At 56.4% G+C, this 17,462-nt stretch overlaps 1 protein-coding gene across 1 annotated transcript; it reads left to right on the top strand.

Moving 5' to 3' along the window:
• Nucleotides 1-1,576: 1,576 nt before the first annotated feature.
• NCLIV_028930 (conserved hypothetical protein) lies at nt 1,577-14,950 on the top strand (the record flags this gene model as incomplete). Its single annotated transcript, XM_003883088.1, has 16 exons — nt 1,577-1,594; nt 2,400-5,260; nt 5,617-5,760; nt 5,964-6,042; nt 6,363-6,494; nt 7,333-7,501; nt 8,308-8,468; nt 9,052-9,454; nt 9,884-10,069; nt 10,290-10,507; nt 10,892-11,321; nt 11,784-11,884; nt 12,414-13,041; nt 13,332-13,813; nt 14,089-14,492; nt 14,791-14,950. 16 exons carry the CDS (start codon nt 1,577-1,579, stop codon nt 14,948-14,950), a joined length of 6,576 nt encoding a protein of 2,191 aa, XP_003883137.1.
• Nucleotides 14,951-17,462: the final 2,512 nt, after the last annotated feature.

Raw genomic sequence — 17,462 nt, forward strand, 5'->3', positions numbered from 1 at the left:
AGAACGAACCATGGAGGGTCAACGCGCGCTCACTATTTGTTGGTGCTTTCAGCTCCTCGAGTTGCCTTTCTCTCGTTTTCTTCCGGCGGAGACTTCTCTGTCCACGAGAAAAGAAGGAGAAGGAAGAGACGGAAGAGACGGAAGGGAAGGAAGGTAAGGACGAGAAGGAACTGCCAGGAGAGAGGGTTCGGACCGCCGCGCAGCAGAACCGCGAGAGGCGTCGCGGAGGGCGAGTCGCCGGGCATCGTCGCCAAGCGGAGACAGAGACGGGGACCGTCGCGAGAAGCCTAAAGACGGGAAACAGAGGAAATTCAAAGAAAAAAAAAGACCAGGCCCAGAGCTGAAAACGGCTTGTAAAAGAAGGGAGAAGAGAGAGAGAAAAGAGGGGTAGAGGGTGTGAAGAGTCGCTATGGAGGCAACTGCCTCTCGGTGCTCGAGAGGCCAGGCGGGGATCTCCGGCAAGACACAGCTGCGCGGGCGAGACGCTTCTACGCAAAGCTTCGTCGAGCAATTTTGCTGATGCTCTGCAAAGAGAGAGGAAAAACTGGGGGTGAAGCGAACAGCCCCGGCGCTGGAGAGAAAGACACGGAGAGAAAAACAACCGATCTTCCTGGGAAACGGGAAAGGAGCTGAAAAAAAACGTTTTTTTCTCCGTTGCCATCAGTGAACAAAGAAAACCCGGCGAATCCAGCAGTGTCCTTCTGAGGCTGTACTGGGGAGAGTGAGCAAAGACAGCGGCGACAAGCATCTCATCAACAGAAGAACGTTGGCAAGAGAGACAGAGAGACAGAGAGAGACAGAGAGACAGAGAGAGACAGAGAGACAGACGGAGACAGACGGAGTCACCGGACGAGAAAGATCGATCCTGTTTTTGTTCTCCCGTACAACGGCCTGAACCCTTTCTGGTGAAGTGTAGAAAAGGCGCGTCACCCTTCTTTTGCGTTCGCTTTTGTTTTTTTTTTCGCTTATTCCCTGTCTCCATTCTCGGGAACAGAGTGTCTCTCCGCTGCTCTGTTTCCTGGAATTTCTCTCGCCTTTCGAGGGCGTTTCCCCCTTCTTTCTGACTCTGCCTAGCGCGTTTCCCGTCATCTTTACCCTATTCTTTTTCTCTTTTCCCGCAACTTCCCCGGGTTTTTCCTCCGCGCCTGGCGCGCAGCCAAACCTGCCGCTGAAAAAACATCGCCTGCCTCGCTTCTTCTTCTTCTTCTTCTTCTTCTTCTTCTTCTTCTTCTTCTTCTTCTTCTTCTTCTTCTTCTTCTTCTTCTTCTTCTTCGGTCCTTTTTTTTCTCCCTCGCTTAGCCCCTATTCTCGGTGATCTTCTGCGTTTTTCAATGGGCCGGCATGCACTGCCGCAGGCGTCATCTTTTCCCTTTCTGTTCGCCACAGAGAGACGGCTCCCGGAGCGTTCCGCTGCGGGGACGGCTCACCTTGCCGTCTCCTCGCTTTCGCCCGTCTCGTGTTCTCTCTCTCCGACTGTAGGGCGAAGGAGAAGAGATCCACAATTCGAGGCAAGTGACCCAAGCCTCCTCTTTGCTCTTCCTTTCGTTTCTTCTACCTCGTGTTCTTTCTCTACACTATGGGCTCGTCCTCCTCCGTGCCCGTCTTCTCTTCAGAGAGAGGCGGGAAGGCGAGAGGAAGAAGAAAATGCAGCGAACAGCAGAAAGGCAGCCTGCAGTGACGAGGAGCGCGCTCGACAGCCCGCGGATGTTTTGACGAGAGGGCGGGCGGAGCTTCAGTGCCAACCTCGGGCACTTGTCTATGTTTCCTTCTCCGCTTTGTCGTTTTCTCGCTTTCCGTACTCTCCTTCGCTTTCTTCTCTTCGTTCCTCTTCTGCGTACTCACTGTCTGTCCAGTCTTTTTCTGCTCCCCTGACCTCTCCATTTTCTCTGTTTCCTGCCGCGTGTTCTCGCCCGTTTTCGTCCTATCCCTCGTCTCCTCCCTTCATTCCCAGCGCTTCCGACTCCCCTCGGAGATTCTCGGTACTCTCTTCGGTTTCCCGCTCTTCCTCTCTGTCATCCCGCACCTTGCAGCGAAAGACGAACCCGGACAGGGGCGAAGGCGCGGCGAGCTCTTCGGCCTCTTTCTCTCGCGCGAAACGGGCGGAAACAAATGCAGAGGAGGGAAATTTGCTCCTGACGCACAAACCTCTCGGCTATACAGACAAAAGGGGAGGAAAAAACAGCGGCAAGGGGTGCCTGCGTGCTCTTGCGTTCGCTCCTGCGTCTTGCACGGTTGCTAGGCTTTTTGCGAGGAAAGCAGGCCGGTGTCTCTCCCAAGAAGCGACGAGCGCGACTCGCCTTCTTTTGTTGACTTCTTCCTCCACCCTGTCTGGCCCTTCACTTGATCAGTCTCTTTCACCTTCTTCCTCTTCGTCGCCTCTCTTTCCGCTTTCTTCGCAGCCCTCTCGGGCGGAGCTCGGCGACCTCAGCGCGGCAGTGGCTGAGGCCAACGCGCTGCTGAGACGCTGGCCTGCGCTGTCTCCGTTCTCCTGGCCTCTCGATGGGGACACAGAAAGGGGCGATCGAAGCCGCGGGGGAGTGAGCGCGAACGATGTCGGAGACGCAGGCGAGGGAAAAAAGAGAGAACTCGAAGATCGCTCCCGCGGGGACAGGAGTGCGAGAGACGAAGCGTGGATCGAGGAAGCACAAGAGGCTCAACGCACGGCGGAGAGACTCCGAGAGGTCCTCTGCGTGGCAGGCGCAGCGGAGGGGCGACGCGACTGGTGCTTCCCGTCTCCTCCTCTGATCCGGAGCGATCACGGATTCCGTGTGTTCTCCAGCCTCTGTTATCGTCGTGTTGAGAAGCTTCTTCTTTCTTTCCTTAGAGAGGCCTTTGAAGCCAAACACCCTTTTCCTCTTCCTGTCGCTTCTTGCTCTTCCGCTTCTTCCCTTTCGTCCCCTACTTCCCTTTCGTCCCCTACTTCCTCTTCTTCCCCTACTTCCCCTTCTTCCCCTACTTCCCCTTCTTCCCCCGTTTCAGTTTCTTCGTTTCTGCATCGTGCGTCTTCGGCCGAGCCCCAGAGGCACGAAGGCAAGCATGTCCCTCGCTCGTCTCTCTTTTTCGACGACGCGCGTAGAGACGCGCAGGTGCTTGACCAGTCTCAGAGAGAGGCGGTGCGCCTGCTTTCGCCGGAAGAAGACGAGGCGTTAAGAGGCATTGTCGGCCCAGAAGATTGGCGCGAGCGCGTCGTGGTCCTCTCTCCGATGACCGCTCTCGCTCTGGAGGAGATCGCCGAAGTTGCGCTGCATGCAGCGAAAAACAAAACAGCGCCTCGGAGAGACTCTGCCTTCTGGAAGTCGCTCACCGCCTGTGCGCTCGCATACCTTCCCCGGGAGCGCGGACTCGGCAACTGGGCTGGGCAGCCAAAGAGGGCGCAGGGAGCGGAGGAAGCAAAGCAGGACAGCACGGCACGAGAGCGAGAAGCGAGAGAGCGAGCCGCCGGGGAAGAAGAAGGACGGACACAAGACAGCGCGAGGAAGAACCCGAAAGAAAGAGGGAGGCGAGAGAGCGCGCAAACGGAAGGAGACTTCGAAGCAGATCGAACGCCGAGTCGGAGAAACGATGCGAATGAAGGCGAAGAAGCTGTGAATGGTGTTTCAAGAGACGTCTCGAAAACCCCGGCTCGGCCGTGGATCGACATTCTTCTCGCCCTCGTGGAGGCGAAGCAACTGAAAGACGCCCGCATGGCGTCTCGAGTCCTCTCTCACATTCAAAACACGGCCCTCACCTCGCTGGACGATCTTCTCCATGCGTCTCACCTCCTTGCAGTGCTCCGCGGGGTGGGCTGGGAGACCGCGAAGGCCGAAGATGATGCAGATGACGCCGGGTGGAGCAGAGACTCGAGAGGGGACGTGCACCGAAGGAGGGTGGCAGGAGAGACAAAAAGCGAGACACCAAGAGCAAAGGAGGGCGAGAGAGAGAAAGACAGGCCGAGACAGGGGCGCGACAAAGGGACTTCCTCTCCAGAGATCGATGCGCAGCCTCCTCCCGCGTCCCCCCAGTCCATCCCTTCATTTGCGACTCCTCGTCAGGGCTTGTCTGCGACTCCTTCTCTCTCCTGTCCTCCGTCCTCTTCTCCCTCTTGTTCCCCCTCGTCGTCTATCTCTTCTTCTTCCTTTTCGTCTCCCTCTTCTTCTGCGTCGTCGCCCTCGTCTCCGGTTGAGCCTGCTGTCTCTCTGAGGAGACAGAGAGGCGATGTTGAGGAGTTGACGGTTCACGTGCACCGCATGCTGGTCTCGCTCGGCCGAAAGAGTCTCTTGCGTCGCCGGGAGTTGCCTTTGTGTGTGACGGCTGCAGTCCTGCATGCGCATGCACTTTGGCAAGCAGCGGCGCTGGAGAGCTGGCGGCACGAGGGCGAAGACGCGTCTCTTCTCTCACGCGCACTCGACTTCTCTGGAGAAGAGGATGCTCCTGCAGGGGAGAGGGCGGCGCGAAACGACGGTGGAGGCGGGTCCCGCAGCGCAGCAGCAAGGGAGAAAGAAACAGAAAAGGAGACGGAGAAAGAAACAGAGAAAGAAACAGAGAGAGAGGAGACAGTCAGGCGGTTAGTCGAGGTGCGCGGGCGTGAGGAGAGTAGCCGGGACATGTGGGGAGGAGAGGGGACGCGACGAAGAGAGAGAGAAGACAGAGGAGGACCTGGCGAAGAGACTTGCGCCGGTGGAGCAGAAGAAGCAGGGACGCGTGCGAAGCCGGGAAGGGAGACAGAGCCTGCGTCGGAGAGTCTTTGCCATCCACGACTGTCTTCGCTCGCTCTCGCCGCGTCCACGCCAACTCTCTTTCTTCTCTTGGGGCGGAAAGCGGCGACGCAGATGTCGCTGCGTCGGGTGAATCCGGAAGAGCACGAACCCGATGGAGAGACGGCAGAAGGACGGAGACATCTCCGAGGACGAAAAGACGATTTGAGACACATTGCGATCGTGTTAGCTGCCTTTGCAAAGGCACGTCTTGACATTCCTGCGGTCCTCCTTCGGGCTCTCGAGGCACGTTGGGGTGTCGCGGAGGAGGCGAGGGCGAGCGGTGGGAATCCTGGAGACGAAGAGAATGGAGCAGATTCAGAGAAGTTGGAGAAGCTTACAGAGGGAGGGAGAGGGAGACGAAGAAGGCCGTGGCGAGAAGAGGTTTCGGAAGAGGAAGAAACGTTCGCCTCGAGAAAGGCAGGACGACGCCGGGGAGAAGAGGGGGTTCTGGAGCTGCACGACGCGTCCCCACAGAGCATCGTTCTCCTTCTCTCTGCGCTGAGTCGAAGCGCAGAAGGCAGACGGTCAGTGCGTCTGTTTTTTTGAGGAACTTCTCGCGCTCCGACTCTGCTTCTTGGCGTTTTCTTCCACATCTCTGCACCTGTTGCGGCAAGCGAGACACCTCTCAAGATCTTCGCGTCGGGCCTCTCTGAGTCTTCTTTCTTCTTCTTCTTCTTCTTCTTCTTCTTCTTCTTCTTCTTCTTCTTCTTCTTCTTCTCTTCTTTCTTCTTCTTCTTCTTCTTCTTCTCTTCTTTCTTCTTCTTCTTCTTCTTCTTCTTCTTCTTCTTCTCTTCATTCTCTTCGTCATATCCTCTTCCGTCTCCTGTCTCTTTGCGACTCGGCTCAGGCTTTCCCTCCTTCCGTTTGTGCGTTTCTGCAGAAGTTCGGCTTTCGCGGTGTTGTCGGGAGCGCTCAAGCAGCGGGCTCACCAGCTGACAGGCCAGCAGATAGCTATGGGGCTCCATGCGCTTTCTCTGGGGCATCCGTCCGTCGTGAGGAGAAACTCCCAGAGTCTGCTCTTCAGGTAACGCGGCGCCGCGCAAGACGCGACACGGTCGCGAAGAATCATCCTGGCTGTTCTTCGCTTGTGCACGCATGCACTTGGACCTCTTTTTCAAGCGATGAAAGCCCGAAAGTCGAAGCATTTTTGTGTTCCCTGCCTCTTTATCGCAAAGCGTCTGTCGACAGGGGTGTCCCTCTCTGCGTCTTTTCTTCTCGATTTTTCAGGTTCCTCTTCGATCACGGCCGACTTCACAAACTCTCCGCGTCGCACGTGCGCCTCGTGCTAGCTACCCTTTCTCGATCGGTATGTTCCTTCCACTGCTCTAGCTTCTCTCTCTTCTCTCTTTCTTCTTTTCCCCAGCGCCTTCCCGTCTTCCTCACTTGTCTTTCCTTTCCTCTCCTCTTCTTCCTCACTTTCTGTTCTTGGTTTCTTGTCTCCTCGTTCGTCTCGGTTTTCCGACTCTATCCGTCCTTCCGCTCCCACGCAACTGCATGCGACTCCCCTCGAACTGCCGCCTTCGTCTTGGGGCCTGTCTCTCTCCGTTTCTCTCCGTTCGCTTCTACTCGTTGCTCTCCACCTTTTCTTCCGTCCCCCCTTTCTTCTTTTCGTCTTTTTTGGGTCAGCCGCCGCCTCGAGGCGGCATCTCGCCCTCCGTTGTCGACGCATGCGCACGCTTCGTGGAGACTTCGCGGGCTCTCCACAAAATGTCTCTCGACTGTCTCACTGAGACGCTTCGTTTCCACAGCGTCTTCCGCGTAAGCAGATAGCGCGACAAGTCCGAAGCGGATGCTTATAAACATTAGGGCGACACCTGTGATTCGGTGGGGTACCGAGGGCATTGCAACTCATACCCCAAAGTTATCAGATGAATTTAGATTTACAGAAAGAACAAGGAAAGAGCCGTTCGCGTGCTGCGAGTGTTCGACAAAAAAGACAAACGCGAAAAGACACAAGAGCAGTAGTGCTCCGTAGCCTCTCCTTGCGGTGCGACACCGCCACGGTTTGAAGTGTGTTTCAGCTTTCTGGCATACCGGGGAGCGGGTGAAAGGCTTGGGAAAGAAGCGCAGACTCGTCAGAAAGAACGAACTTGTTTTCTTGTCCTTCTCGCCCTATGTGCGAGCGAGAGAGAAAGAGCCAAAGAGAGCGAGAGAGAAAGGGGGAAAAGGGGAGGAAAGTGGAGCCGGTTTGCGTTCGCGAGGCGAGAAGAACCAATTCAGACTCAGCGGTTTCGTGGCCGAGACAACACGAGGACTGCCTGGAGAGACAGAGGAAAGAGAAACAGTCAATCGTTTTCTTTGATCCGAAGAGAGAGCAGGCAGAGACAGGAGTGGAAAGAGATAGAGGTAGTTCGATGGAGATTGATCGAGAGAGCGATACAGAGGACAATAAAGATAGGTAGGGCGAGATAGACAGAGGGAGAGCGAGAGACAGAGATAAAGATATTTAGGTAGGCATTGATACAGAAGGCGAAGCGGCGGGCCTTTTTTTACGTGTAGAAAGGGGAAACACGGTGTGAAATTCGAGTGGACCACTCGAAACGTTAAAGGGGAATTGCGCCTGATATTTTCTTTTCCGTATGCCTGTTTTCCCCAGGTCTTCGACTCTCAGTTCCTCATGGCTGCTTGGAAGGCTTTGCAGCGAAGAAGCAGAGAACTCAACAGTTTGGCGCACGTGAGAGATGCCGCAGTCGGCTGTGTTTCTGTGTTCCGCTCCTACCTTGCTTGTCTGTGTCTCATAACTGGAGTCACAATCAGTATCCTAGGTACTCTAATGTCTCTGTTCGATTTGGGTTATACAGTTCTGGATCGCGGATCATTTGTACGCAGACACGGACTACTTATAATGTGACAGTAACGCTACATGGTCTAAACATCGCTCTGCTTGTCTGCATGCCTCCACCAACCCCCTTGCCGCTTCGCTGTGTCGTTTTCTTCCACGTTCTCTTCTTCTTGTCGCCTCTTAAATCAAGGAGAGAGGGACACCAAGCTTGATGTCCGTCTTCTTTCTCTCCGCTGGCTTGCTCTCTGCAGAGTTCGCTTTCTGTTGCTCTTCTCGCTTCTCTGCTGTCTCGCGATCATCATCGGGACCGCGCTCTGCCTCTGGTCTCTGCATCCTCGGGCCTTGCGTCTCCTCGCTTCTTTCTGTCGCAGGTGACTCGAAGCCTTCGGTCTCTGGCCGTCCTCCCCACAGATTTGCGGCTGGCCGCGCAAGGCCCGGAGAGCGTCTCGGCTGGGATCCTTCAGCCAGGCACTGCGGCCGGGCATTCCTCGCCTTACGCTTCGTCCCACGCCTCCCTGTCTCAGCCGTCACGCGAAACAGGAGACACGCGAGACGCCCTCCTCGGCTTCGTCGAAAGTCGAGACCAGACTCTGCTGGTTTTGCAACGCCAAGCAGAGAAGGCGATTTCGCGTCTCCTATCACTGTCTCTCTTTTCTTCCCGGCCCACAGACAGCGCTTCTTTCCTGCCGCGCGTTTGCATGCACACCCACTCGCAACCCTCTGGAAACTCGCTCCCTGCGTCTGCCTTTTCCGCTTCCGCCTCGTTTTCTCCGTCTTTGTCTTTGCCAGCTTTGCGCCTCCTCGCCCCCTGGCACCATGTGCCGAGAGAACTCGCCGATTTTCTGCAGGCACTGACTCAGCTCTTTCCTCCCGGCTCGGACGCGCGAGAGTGCGCCAAACCCTCCTCGCTTCTCCTCGCGTTTGCCCCGCACGCTGGCCAACGCGAAGAGGTGAGTGTCTCGCTCTCGCCCCACAAAACGTCTCACGTGAAGACGCATAGCGTCATGGAGTCATTCACGCATCGGTAGATATGCATGTCTATCTGTGTTCGCCTGCATCCAGATAACCTCTCTAAATAAATATATTTACGTGCATATATATACATACATTTTGATATAATCTTACGTTCACGTACATTTGGATTGAGAGATCGATATACGTGGGCTTCATTTGTGCTTGAGAGGTCTGTACCCGCAGGACGGGATAACGTTTGCTGGGTCTCTGTTTTTGTTGTTTCAGGTGTTCCTTCCGTTCCCTCCTCCTCGTCTCCTCCCTTCTTTCTTTCACGCCCTTCTTTGTCTTGCGCACCACCCTGCGTCTCCCGCCTTCTTCGCCGTCGATCGGTCTAGCCTTCAGCGCCTTTTCGCGATTTCTGTTCATCTTCTTGTTCGTCTCTCGTCTCAGAGAGAAGACACGGAAACGCGGCAAAGCATGTCAGCCTCCGTCCCGCCGTTTTCCTCCACCGCGTCCTCCCCTTCCTCGTTTTCCTCTAAAGTTTCCTGTCCAGGGACAGCTGCCTGCTCTGCGCTTCAGGCGCTCGAGACTACGATCGGCCTGCTGCACGCTCAGCTTGCGTGCGCCTCTTCCCGGTCGGCTTCCCCGTTTTCGGCTCTTCTCTCGTCTCTCGCTCCCCTCAGTCCACCTGCATCCCTGTCGCTCTTCCGTCTCTTCCCTCTCCTGCTACGGGAGGCGAGCCCGCGTCTTGCGTCTTCTCGCTCGTCGCGCTCCTCTTCCGGTGTCCTTCTTCCCAGCTCGTCTGCGTGTCCTCGGGCGCTTTTCGCTCCCGCGGTCGCGGCGCCGTCCCAGGAGGCAGAGAAGAGAGCAGGAACTCGAGAGGAGACGTCTCATGCGCGCGTTGCGACAGAAGAGAATGCGAGAAGAGATCCCGAAGACCTGGGAGAACCAAGCGGAGCCATCCAGAAGGCCATCAGCGAAGGTAAGAGAGGAAGATGAAAGTGAAAGAGCAAACAGGGAAGACAGGAGAAACGGGACATGACGAAGGCAAAGAAGAGACAGTGAAGAAAGCACACCAACGACAAGAGCGGCTCATCTGCTGGGGAACCAGACACACGAGGGACAGCTGGCCAGGAGAGGGGGTGACGCCGGGCGCAGGACGGATTTTAAGGCGCGAGACAAACGAGGGAAAGGAAGGCATTTCTTCCCTTTCGTCGACTGGCGACTCTCTCACGTGACCCGGTTCCCACTCTGTCTCATCAGCAGCGAAGGCCTTGCCACAAAATTTCTGGCGTGCGTGGTGTGTTGAATTCTGCGATTCACTTTCCGCAGCTTGGGCGTGTCTCCGTGTCTTCTTGCGTTGGATGCAAACTCTTTTCCTCCTCTGCTCCTCTTCTCCCGCGTCTTTCAGTTTGGACCCTCGCCCGCACAGGATGCAGCGCGCCTTTCCTGTTTCGTCTGCCGTCGCCTTCGCGTCTTTCGTCCTCGCTTTCCTCGGACCTCTCTGCGTCTTCGACGTCGCCTTCCTCTTTGTCGGACTCTTCGGCTTCTCTCTCGGAGCAGGCTGTCTGCGCAGTCGAGCAACACGAGAAGAACGGTGGGCAAAAAGGGATGCAAAGAGAAACGCTGGCCCCTCCCCAGATACGTTCCTCTTTTGCTGTTTTCGCCGTCGCGCGGCTCCGCTTTTGTGACGGGAGCGGCCCGAGGGACAGATCAGTTCCCTGGTTTTTCTCTGCCTTTTCGCCTGTGCCGCACTCTGCCTCTCCACGCTTGTGTCTCTGTTCGCTGTGCGGCCTCCTCTCTGTTTTTTTGTTCAGTTCTCTCGGCTGCCTATTCGCGGGCCCTCCCTGCTCTCCTGGAAGCTCTTGCGTCCCAACAGAGACAAGGGGAAGGAGAGCCGAAGAGAACGCCTCGCGTCGGAAGGCGCAGCAGAAGAGACGTCGATGGACACGAAGCATCGCAGAAGAGACGAGCACGCCAGCAAAAAGTTGAAACTCTCACAAGCGACACAACGCCGGTTTCCCACAACATCAAGGTCCGGGTTTCCTACGACTTCACCCCCGGTGCTTTCTCCTCCGATTCCTTTCATGTTTCTTCCTCCCTTGTCCGCCGTTCGCTTCGTTTTCCTTTTTGCTTCGCCGTCGCTGGCGAGTGTCGCCTCTTTTTCGGTCTCGCTTCTCCTTTCGTTTTTCTCCTTCCTTGTCTTTCCCTGTTTTGTTCCTGTTCCCTTCTGCATTCTCCCCGTCTTTGCCTTTCCCCCCTTTCTTCCTTTCTTCCCCTCTTTCTGTTGTTTTCCGCTCCGCTCGCGCGTTTCTTCCGGCCGTTTCTGCGATCCTTTTGCACCGTTTCTGTTCCGGCCCCCCTCGGCGCTTCTGCATTTCTCTCCGCGTGCCTCGAATCTTCTCGTTCCGTCGTGCAGCCTCTCTCCTTCGCCACCCTTCTCGACTTGCTGGCGGATCTCTTGACCCTCTCACTGCGCCGGCTTCTCTGCGCGGCTTCGCGCCCTTCTGCGGCCAGAGAGAAAGGCGGGAAGACAGCCGCGGAAGAGAGAAAGAAGGAGACCGACCAGTCCACAGCGAGCCGCTGGGCCGCGCAAAAGACTCGCCACCCAGCGGGGCAGGAGCATCGACCGCACAACTGCCAAGAGCGAGGATGCAGAGAAGAAGAAGAAAGAGAAGAAGAAGAAGAACGGGGAGACAGAGGAGTGGACAAAACCGACCAGATCGGTCGGGGAGTGGAAAGAGAGGCAACGGGAGAGGAAGAAAGCGAGCTGGAGAAAGAAATTTTCGTTCGCCTTCTTCGCGCCTTGGACACTACAAGACTGAGCGGCGGCGACGAAGAGCGAGCGGGTGCGACGCTCAATAGGAAGGGAGAAGAGTGAAAAAGGATCAAAACGGAAGCGTTCGCAGCACTACCCCGCACATAGTGTGTCTGCGCGGTGTATGTACAGAGCCCGCCTCCGTAGCCGATCGATGAACCGCCTGTTTCCTCCCTTCCGTCTGAGTCTCTGTGTTTTGCGCACTCCTGTTCTTCATCTGGTCCCCGCGCCTCGCCCTGCAGAGGGTCGACTTTCCCTCGTGGTTCGCAGCTGCCGCTTTTGCTGCTTCAACTCGTTCCCATTCCTCTTCACTCCTTTCTACGCTCTAAACTGTCCTGGCCGTACCCCTCCGGTTCGCGTGTCGCTGCTCACCTCACGTCTCTCTCGTCTCTCTGTGTCTCCGTGCGGCTGCGCGCGCAGTTTGCTTTTGTTATTTGGGTGGTCGCCGTGTTGATCCGTTGTCACCTCTTCTCCTTTCCTGTCTCTTCTTCAGCTCCGCTTCTCTCGCTACTTTCGCTCGCTCTGAACGGCCTCCAGTTCCTGCAGCCCGAGCTCTGGAACCGCTTCGGCTCTTCTCTTGCGCGTCACTTGCGGGTATACTGCGAACGGGGCAAACGCAGGGACAACACGCATCGAGGAAGAAACGCGAAACTCTGGGAGACTCTGACGCGTTTGACGCGCGCCTTTTCCTGCTGCGCTCATGCGCCGTCCTGAGGCACGCTGCGCGCTATACAGACAGCTCAACCGACATGCACAGATCTGTGTTGTGCCGAAACGCTGGTATTTGCGTCAATCCGTGTGGGAGTGAAATGCCGCGTTTCCGACGTCTTTCGCACCGCTCGAAGCGACTCTCCAGATTCCCGCCACGTCGCCCTTTGGACCTCTGAAAAGAAGCTCTGACGTGTTGGCGACATGCATGTACACGCACATCTCCATGGACGCATTCAGTGCTATTTGATACTCAGAGAAAAGGTCTATCTCTCTCATTTGTATTTATATATGTGAGGGGTGGCGTGTGGGCGTCTGTGTGTCCACTGGTGCGTTGGTCTAGTTCGCGGCGCTGAAACAAGCCACGATTTCAGCGTCTTCAAGTTTGCGGCGCTTGCCGTTTGCGTCCCTGCAGCGCCTGCAGTCTCTGCGAGACGACGAACGCCCTTCTCTGAGGTTCTGTGGGCTTCCCCCCGTCGCGCCGCGCGTACCCTCTCTTTTGCCTGTGCTTCTCTCGCGTTCGTCGAGCACGGCCAGTCTCCCTTTGTCTCTGCCTGAAGAGATCGCGAGGGCGACCCGCCCTGGAGCTTCGCCGGCTGGGTCCGCCTTGTTCGGCGAATGTCAGAACGAGGCGCCTCGTCTGGCCCAGACGACAGACAGAAACGGACCAGCCGACGCGTGTCCGTCGCCCGAGCCTCTGCGCTCTTCCTCCGAACCCGCGTGTGCCGCGGGTCTGTCTCCGGCGGGGCAGTTTGAGCTGAGCTCCGGCAGAGCGGAGACGCCATTGGTGGGGACAGCAGTGCAGGCGACGGCGAAGGCGGAAGTGGAGAAAAAGCGGGCGCGAGTGGGAAGCGAGAACGAGAGGGCGAAGAGAAAGGAGACGGAAAGGTGGCTGCTGCCGTCTGCGGTTCAGACTGGAGGGGGGAGACGGGGAGAAGGAGGAGGTTTGAGCTTCGCAGGTTCGGCGGAGAACGGCCGACGATGCCAACCGCGTCTCGAGGCGCCGTTGCGTGCCGAAGCGACTCTGGCTAGCGGCGCCTCAGGTGGGAAGGTCATGACGCGAATCAGAAGAAAAGGCGTTACTGCCGACACCAGAGAAAACGGTTTGCACGTCGACGCTCAGACAGTGAGAGCGGTTGTCGCTCTCTTCCACGCCGAGGGGAGGGGAGGGGGGCGTTTCCCCCTCGCTTTGCATCTTCTTGACGTCTCAAATGCATGCCACCAGACATACCTTCTTCTCTCCATATCCATGTCATGTCCCTACACGCATTTATACAGACATTCACCAGGAGCTTGACGGACCTGTGGACTTCCCCCGTTTTCGGTTTCGCAGGGCGAGCGTCGTGGGATATCTGCTGGTCTCACCGGCGAAGCGTCGAAGCGTCGCATGCAGCTGCAGCCTTTCTTTCTCGGGCCTTCCACCGCGTGTCGGAGGGCGAGGGACAACTCGCCTGCGCAGGCGAGAAGCCTCGAGACGAGAGGGCGACGGACGGCGACTGGTCCCTTTGCGAGTCTCAGGAAGACAAGGACATGCGCGAGACAGCGTTTTCTTGCTCCTCGCCTGGTTCCGACAAACTTCTGGGCCGGCGAGAAGGCGAAGGATGTGGCGCCTCGCACGCCTCGACTCGCCTCGCCGCCGCGCACGGCCTGCACGCACGGAACGGGGCTTTTGACTCTCCGGCGCTGCACGGCTGGCGCGTGGTGTCCGTCGCAGGCCGCAGTCTCCTTCGCGTCGATTTAGGGAAAGCGACGGAAGAGAAGACCCGCCCGCAGCCATCGCCCAGGGGAAGAGACGTGTCGTCAAATCGCATGCGCGTAGGTCCATTGCAGGAGGCTTCTTCGGAAAGGGGAAACCCACGGCCGTTCTGGGTTTTTGAGGACGCGGCGCAGTCTGAGGCAAGAGCAGCGAGCGTCAATCACCCCAGCGGGTGTCGCTCGTGGGTTCCGAGACCGAGCGAGAAGAAGGCAAAAGATGCAGAGAGAATGACCCGACAGATGTGGAGTGTTTGTGGCCGTTCTGTGGAGACACTTGTTGCATTCTCTCGCACAAATCACCCCTCCCGGCTCCGCTCTCCGTTCGGTCCCTGCAGATCTACTTTTTCTTCGTCGCCCCGATCGATTGTTTCGTGTTGCCCGTCTTCCGGCGACGCCGTTCCTCTCTCCCCTCTTCGCTGTCTCTGCTGACCCTCTCGCCGTTTTTCCCAGCCGAGGGAGAAAGCGCGCACGTCTCGGTTGCCTCGACGAGTGCCGTTGCGTCTTCTTCCTCGGCTGGAGCTCGCAACGCCGATGGGCGGGCGACGCGAAGAGCCGAGGAAGGCTCTTCCGCGGTTACGCACAGAGGGGAGGAAACTCAGGGAAGGCACGGAAGAAACTCCCCAGCTCGCCCTGTAACTCTGACAGTGCTACACCCGAGGCTCTTTCTCGAGCTCTACGTTGCAGATAAAATCGTGACACAGTCCCATGCGTGCGCGAAAGATTCCGCTGCCTCGGTCAGGTGAGAGGGCAAGACAACTGCTGGAGGATAGATGAAATCGAGCGAGGCCAACAGACGTCTCTCGTCTCCAATCTACCCAGCACAAGGCAGATGCGTATCAAACGGAGACTTGCACGCAGCGCGCCCTCCGGGAAATCTGCCGACATATATATATATATATATATATATATATATATATATGTATATATGTATGTATATATGTATATATATCTGCGTGCATAGCGTTGTTATTGTTTGAAGAGATATGAAGAGCTGTTGCTGCTTGAGCATTCTGTGCGCATCGCCTTTTTTTGTGCAGCGAAGGGATTCTCTCTGAGGGCCCTGCCGTCCGGCTCTTGCCTGTGTCGACGCTTGACCTTCGAGGCCTTTTCGCGAGCTTCGACGATAGAGAAGCTGTCAGAAGGCTGATAACTGCCGTGGTTGACCGTTACTTTCTTGATCCGCAGACGCCGAAATAGACATTTGACTCCCTTTCTCCATGCCTCCACTTCTCTTCCAAGTGTTAACACTCTGCTCTTCCGGCAAAAAAGGGAAAACGCAACTTCTAGGTCTCCAGATGCGCGCGCATATCTACACATATTTGATGCACACCTGTATCTGGAGGGTGACTCCGGCGCGAGAGACGCACACATTCCGGGGATGAATCGCGTTTTTCGAATCGCTTGAATTTTAATCGGCTAGGTATTTGTCAAACTTTATTTCATGGGCCGGTGCGCCTGTTTGGCTCTCCAGCCGCACCAGAACATTCGCTTTTCTCCTCTCTTAATGAACTGTTTCAGTTTTCAAAGGCACGAGCACCTGGCGACATGCATCTGCAGGCCTCTTTTCCGTTCGTTTTCCCCGCATGTTTTGTTCCCGTCGCTCCTCCTGTAGGCTTCGTTTTCAGTCGTTTTCCCCGCTCTCTACACCACGTAAACCGCGCCCCGCGCGCTGAAGCACATGTCACTGGAGAGTCCTTCTTAGCTGGGAATTCCCTGGTAGGAGAGTCGGATTTCTCTTTGAAGCGCAAGACGCGTGCACAAGATTCTCTGGCGAGAGAAACGGGTCGCGCGATCTGGACGATCATGGACGCTCACCAAGACACCCGAGAACTGTGGGCTGTTCTTAGTTGGGAGTGCAGTCGGATGTGCGTTCTGGGGGGTTGCCTGAGAACGACAGAAATCGCCTTTTTCCTGCCTGGCGAGTGTACGTGTCGACTCGGACATAAACGCGTGAAAACCCCTCCGGAAGCGAGGCAGAAAGCGAGACCGGTGCGTGCGCACGCCTACGGGGAAAGCGGCGCAGACCAGCCGCTCCTGCCGGCTACGGTTTCTCCATAGCCTCAGTGGAGACAAAAAGTGGGGGAGACACCCTCTCACGCGCACTCCAAAAAGGAAAAGAAGCTTATGCAGGCACGCGGAAAGACGCCTACGTTGCGGCATGGCGATGGCGACTTGAGACGCCAGAGCGGAAACGCAAATGGAGAGCGCACGCGAGGAAGAAACGGAGCGCCTCGAGGCAGAGACAGGAGACAACGTAGACAAAAACGGGGGGGGAAAGGCGCGACGGGAGACGAAGCAGCAGCCACACAGCGCAAAGAGCGAAACAACCCACACGCAAGAGACGGTCCTTACACACGAGAGTTGTCGAGAAGAAAAAGCCCGGAACACGGAACATCGATGGATAAGCGTTTGAAGCATCTGCATACTTATCAAGATGCACACATATATATACGTGTACCAATAGATATATAGACATATGCATATCATCTGTGTGCCTATCTGCGTATGTGTGCATGGATAGACAGCCAGGGAAACCAGAGAAGAAAGAGATGAAAACGAACTTCGCCAAAGGAGCTCTCCCCTACACGGCCGGTCTCGGAAGAAAGTGTTTTTTCTCGCAAGTCAAGCGCCATCGACGCCGGCGCCTCTCGCCCGCGCTGCCACATCGCGTTCGGTAGACACCCCGCCATCCACAAGCATACTACCGGGCATGCGGCTGGATGTCTGAGGGTACACGTACAAATCGATAGATATTTTGTGTATGCATTTGCATTTCCCGGCCCCTGTTCAGGTGGATAGGAAGGCTCTGTAGGCATAGACCCTCATCGCCAGCGAAATCCGTTACTCTACACATTTGTATCGACACATACATACAACGGTTGCTGAGGCGACTGTGGACAGAGAGAAACCGTTGGTTTGCGCATCCCTGGAGCATCCACCAATCGCGTTTTTTAAACGGTTGACTTCTCTCTGTCTCGCGTTGTCTTTTCCAGTTCTCGCGCCGCCTCTCTCGAGTGCACTTTTCGCCCTTCAGAGAACGAGAATTCCAGCTGGGTCTTCTTTCTTCGCTCCTCGTCTTCTCTTTCTTCTTTTCTTCCGATTTCTCGGGCGTCTTTGCTCGAGCCGCCTCCACTGTCTTTCGAGAGAAACGAGAGCGAAAGGAAAGAGAAAAGGCGAGAAGGCGAACGAGAAGAGGGTCGGAGGCGAGAACAAGAGGGAAACGGAGAGAGCGCCAGGTGACACAGCGCGACAACGGAGATCGGGCAGCCAGGGAGAAGAACGCGCCCGAAAGATACAAACACTGAATGAAAACGCAGCAGAAATTTACGGAACCGGAATTGACAACGAAAAACACAGCACTTTTTGAAGGAACAGAGAGGATGGACCTAGCACTTGACACCGCGCTCTCTGCACGTCCGTCACGCGCAAGCACCTGAGGAAAGACGCACTCCACCACTAGCCCAGACTTCCTGAAACGCTTCTCTCTTCTTTCCTGTTCCTTCTCTCTTGGCCACTTTGTGCCTTTCGTCTCCGCTATTCTTCTCGTCCTCTCCTTTGCTCTTTCTTCTCTTTTTCTCGCCTCATCTTCGAGAGGCAAATCGCCGACGTGGCGACGATGAAACAGAGCGCCATCTCTCCCGGCGGCCGCCTCGGTCTCTTCTGCAAAAAAAAAGCGAGACAGAAAACGAGAGAACTGACCACAGCCGTT

This window comes from Neospora caninum, chromosome VIIb, assembly GCF_000208865.1.
Source record: "Neospora caninum Liverpool complete genome, chromosome VIIb".
In the NCBI taxonomy this organism is placed as follows: domain Eukaryota; phylum Apicomplexa; class Conoidasida; order Eucoccidiorida; family Sarcocystidae; genus Neospora; species Neospora caninum.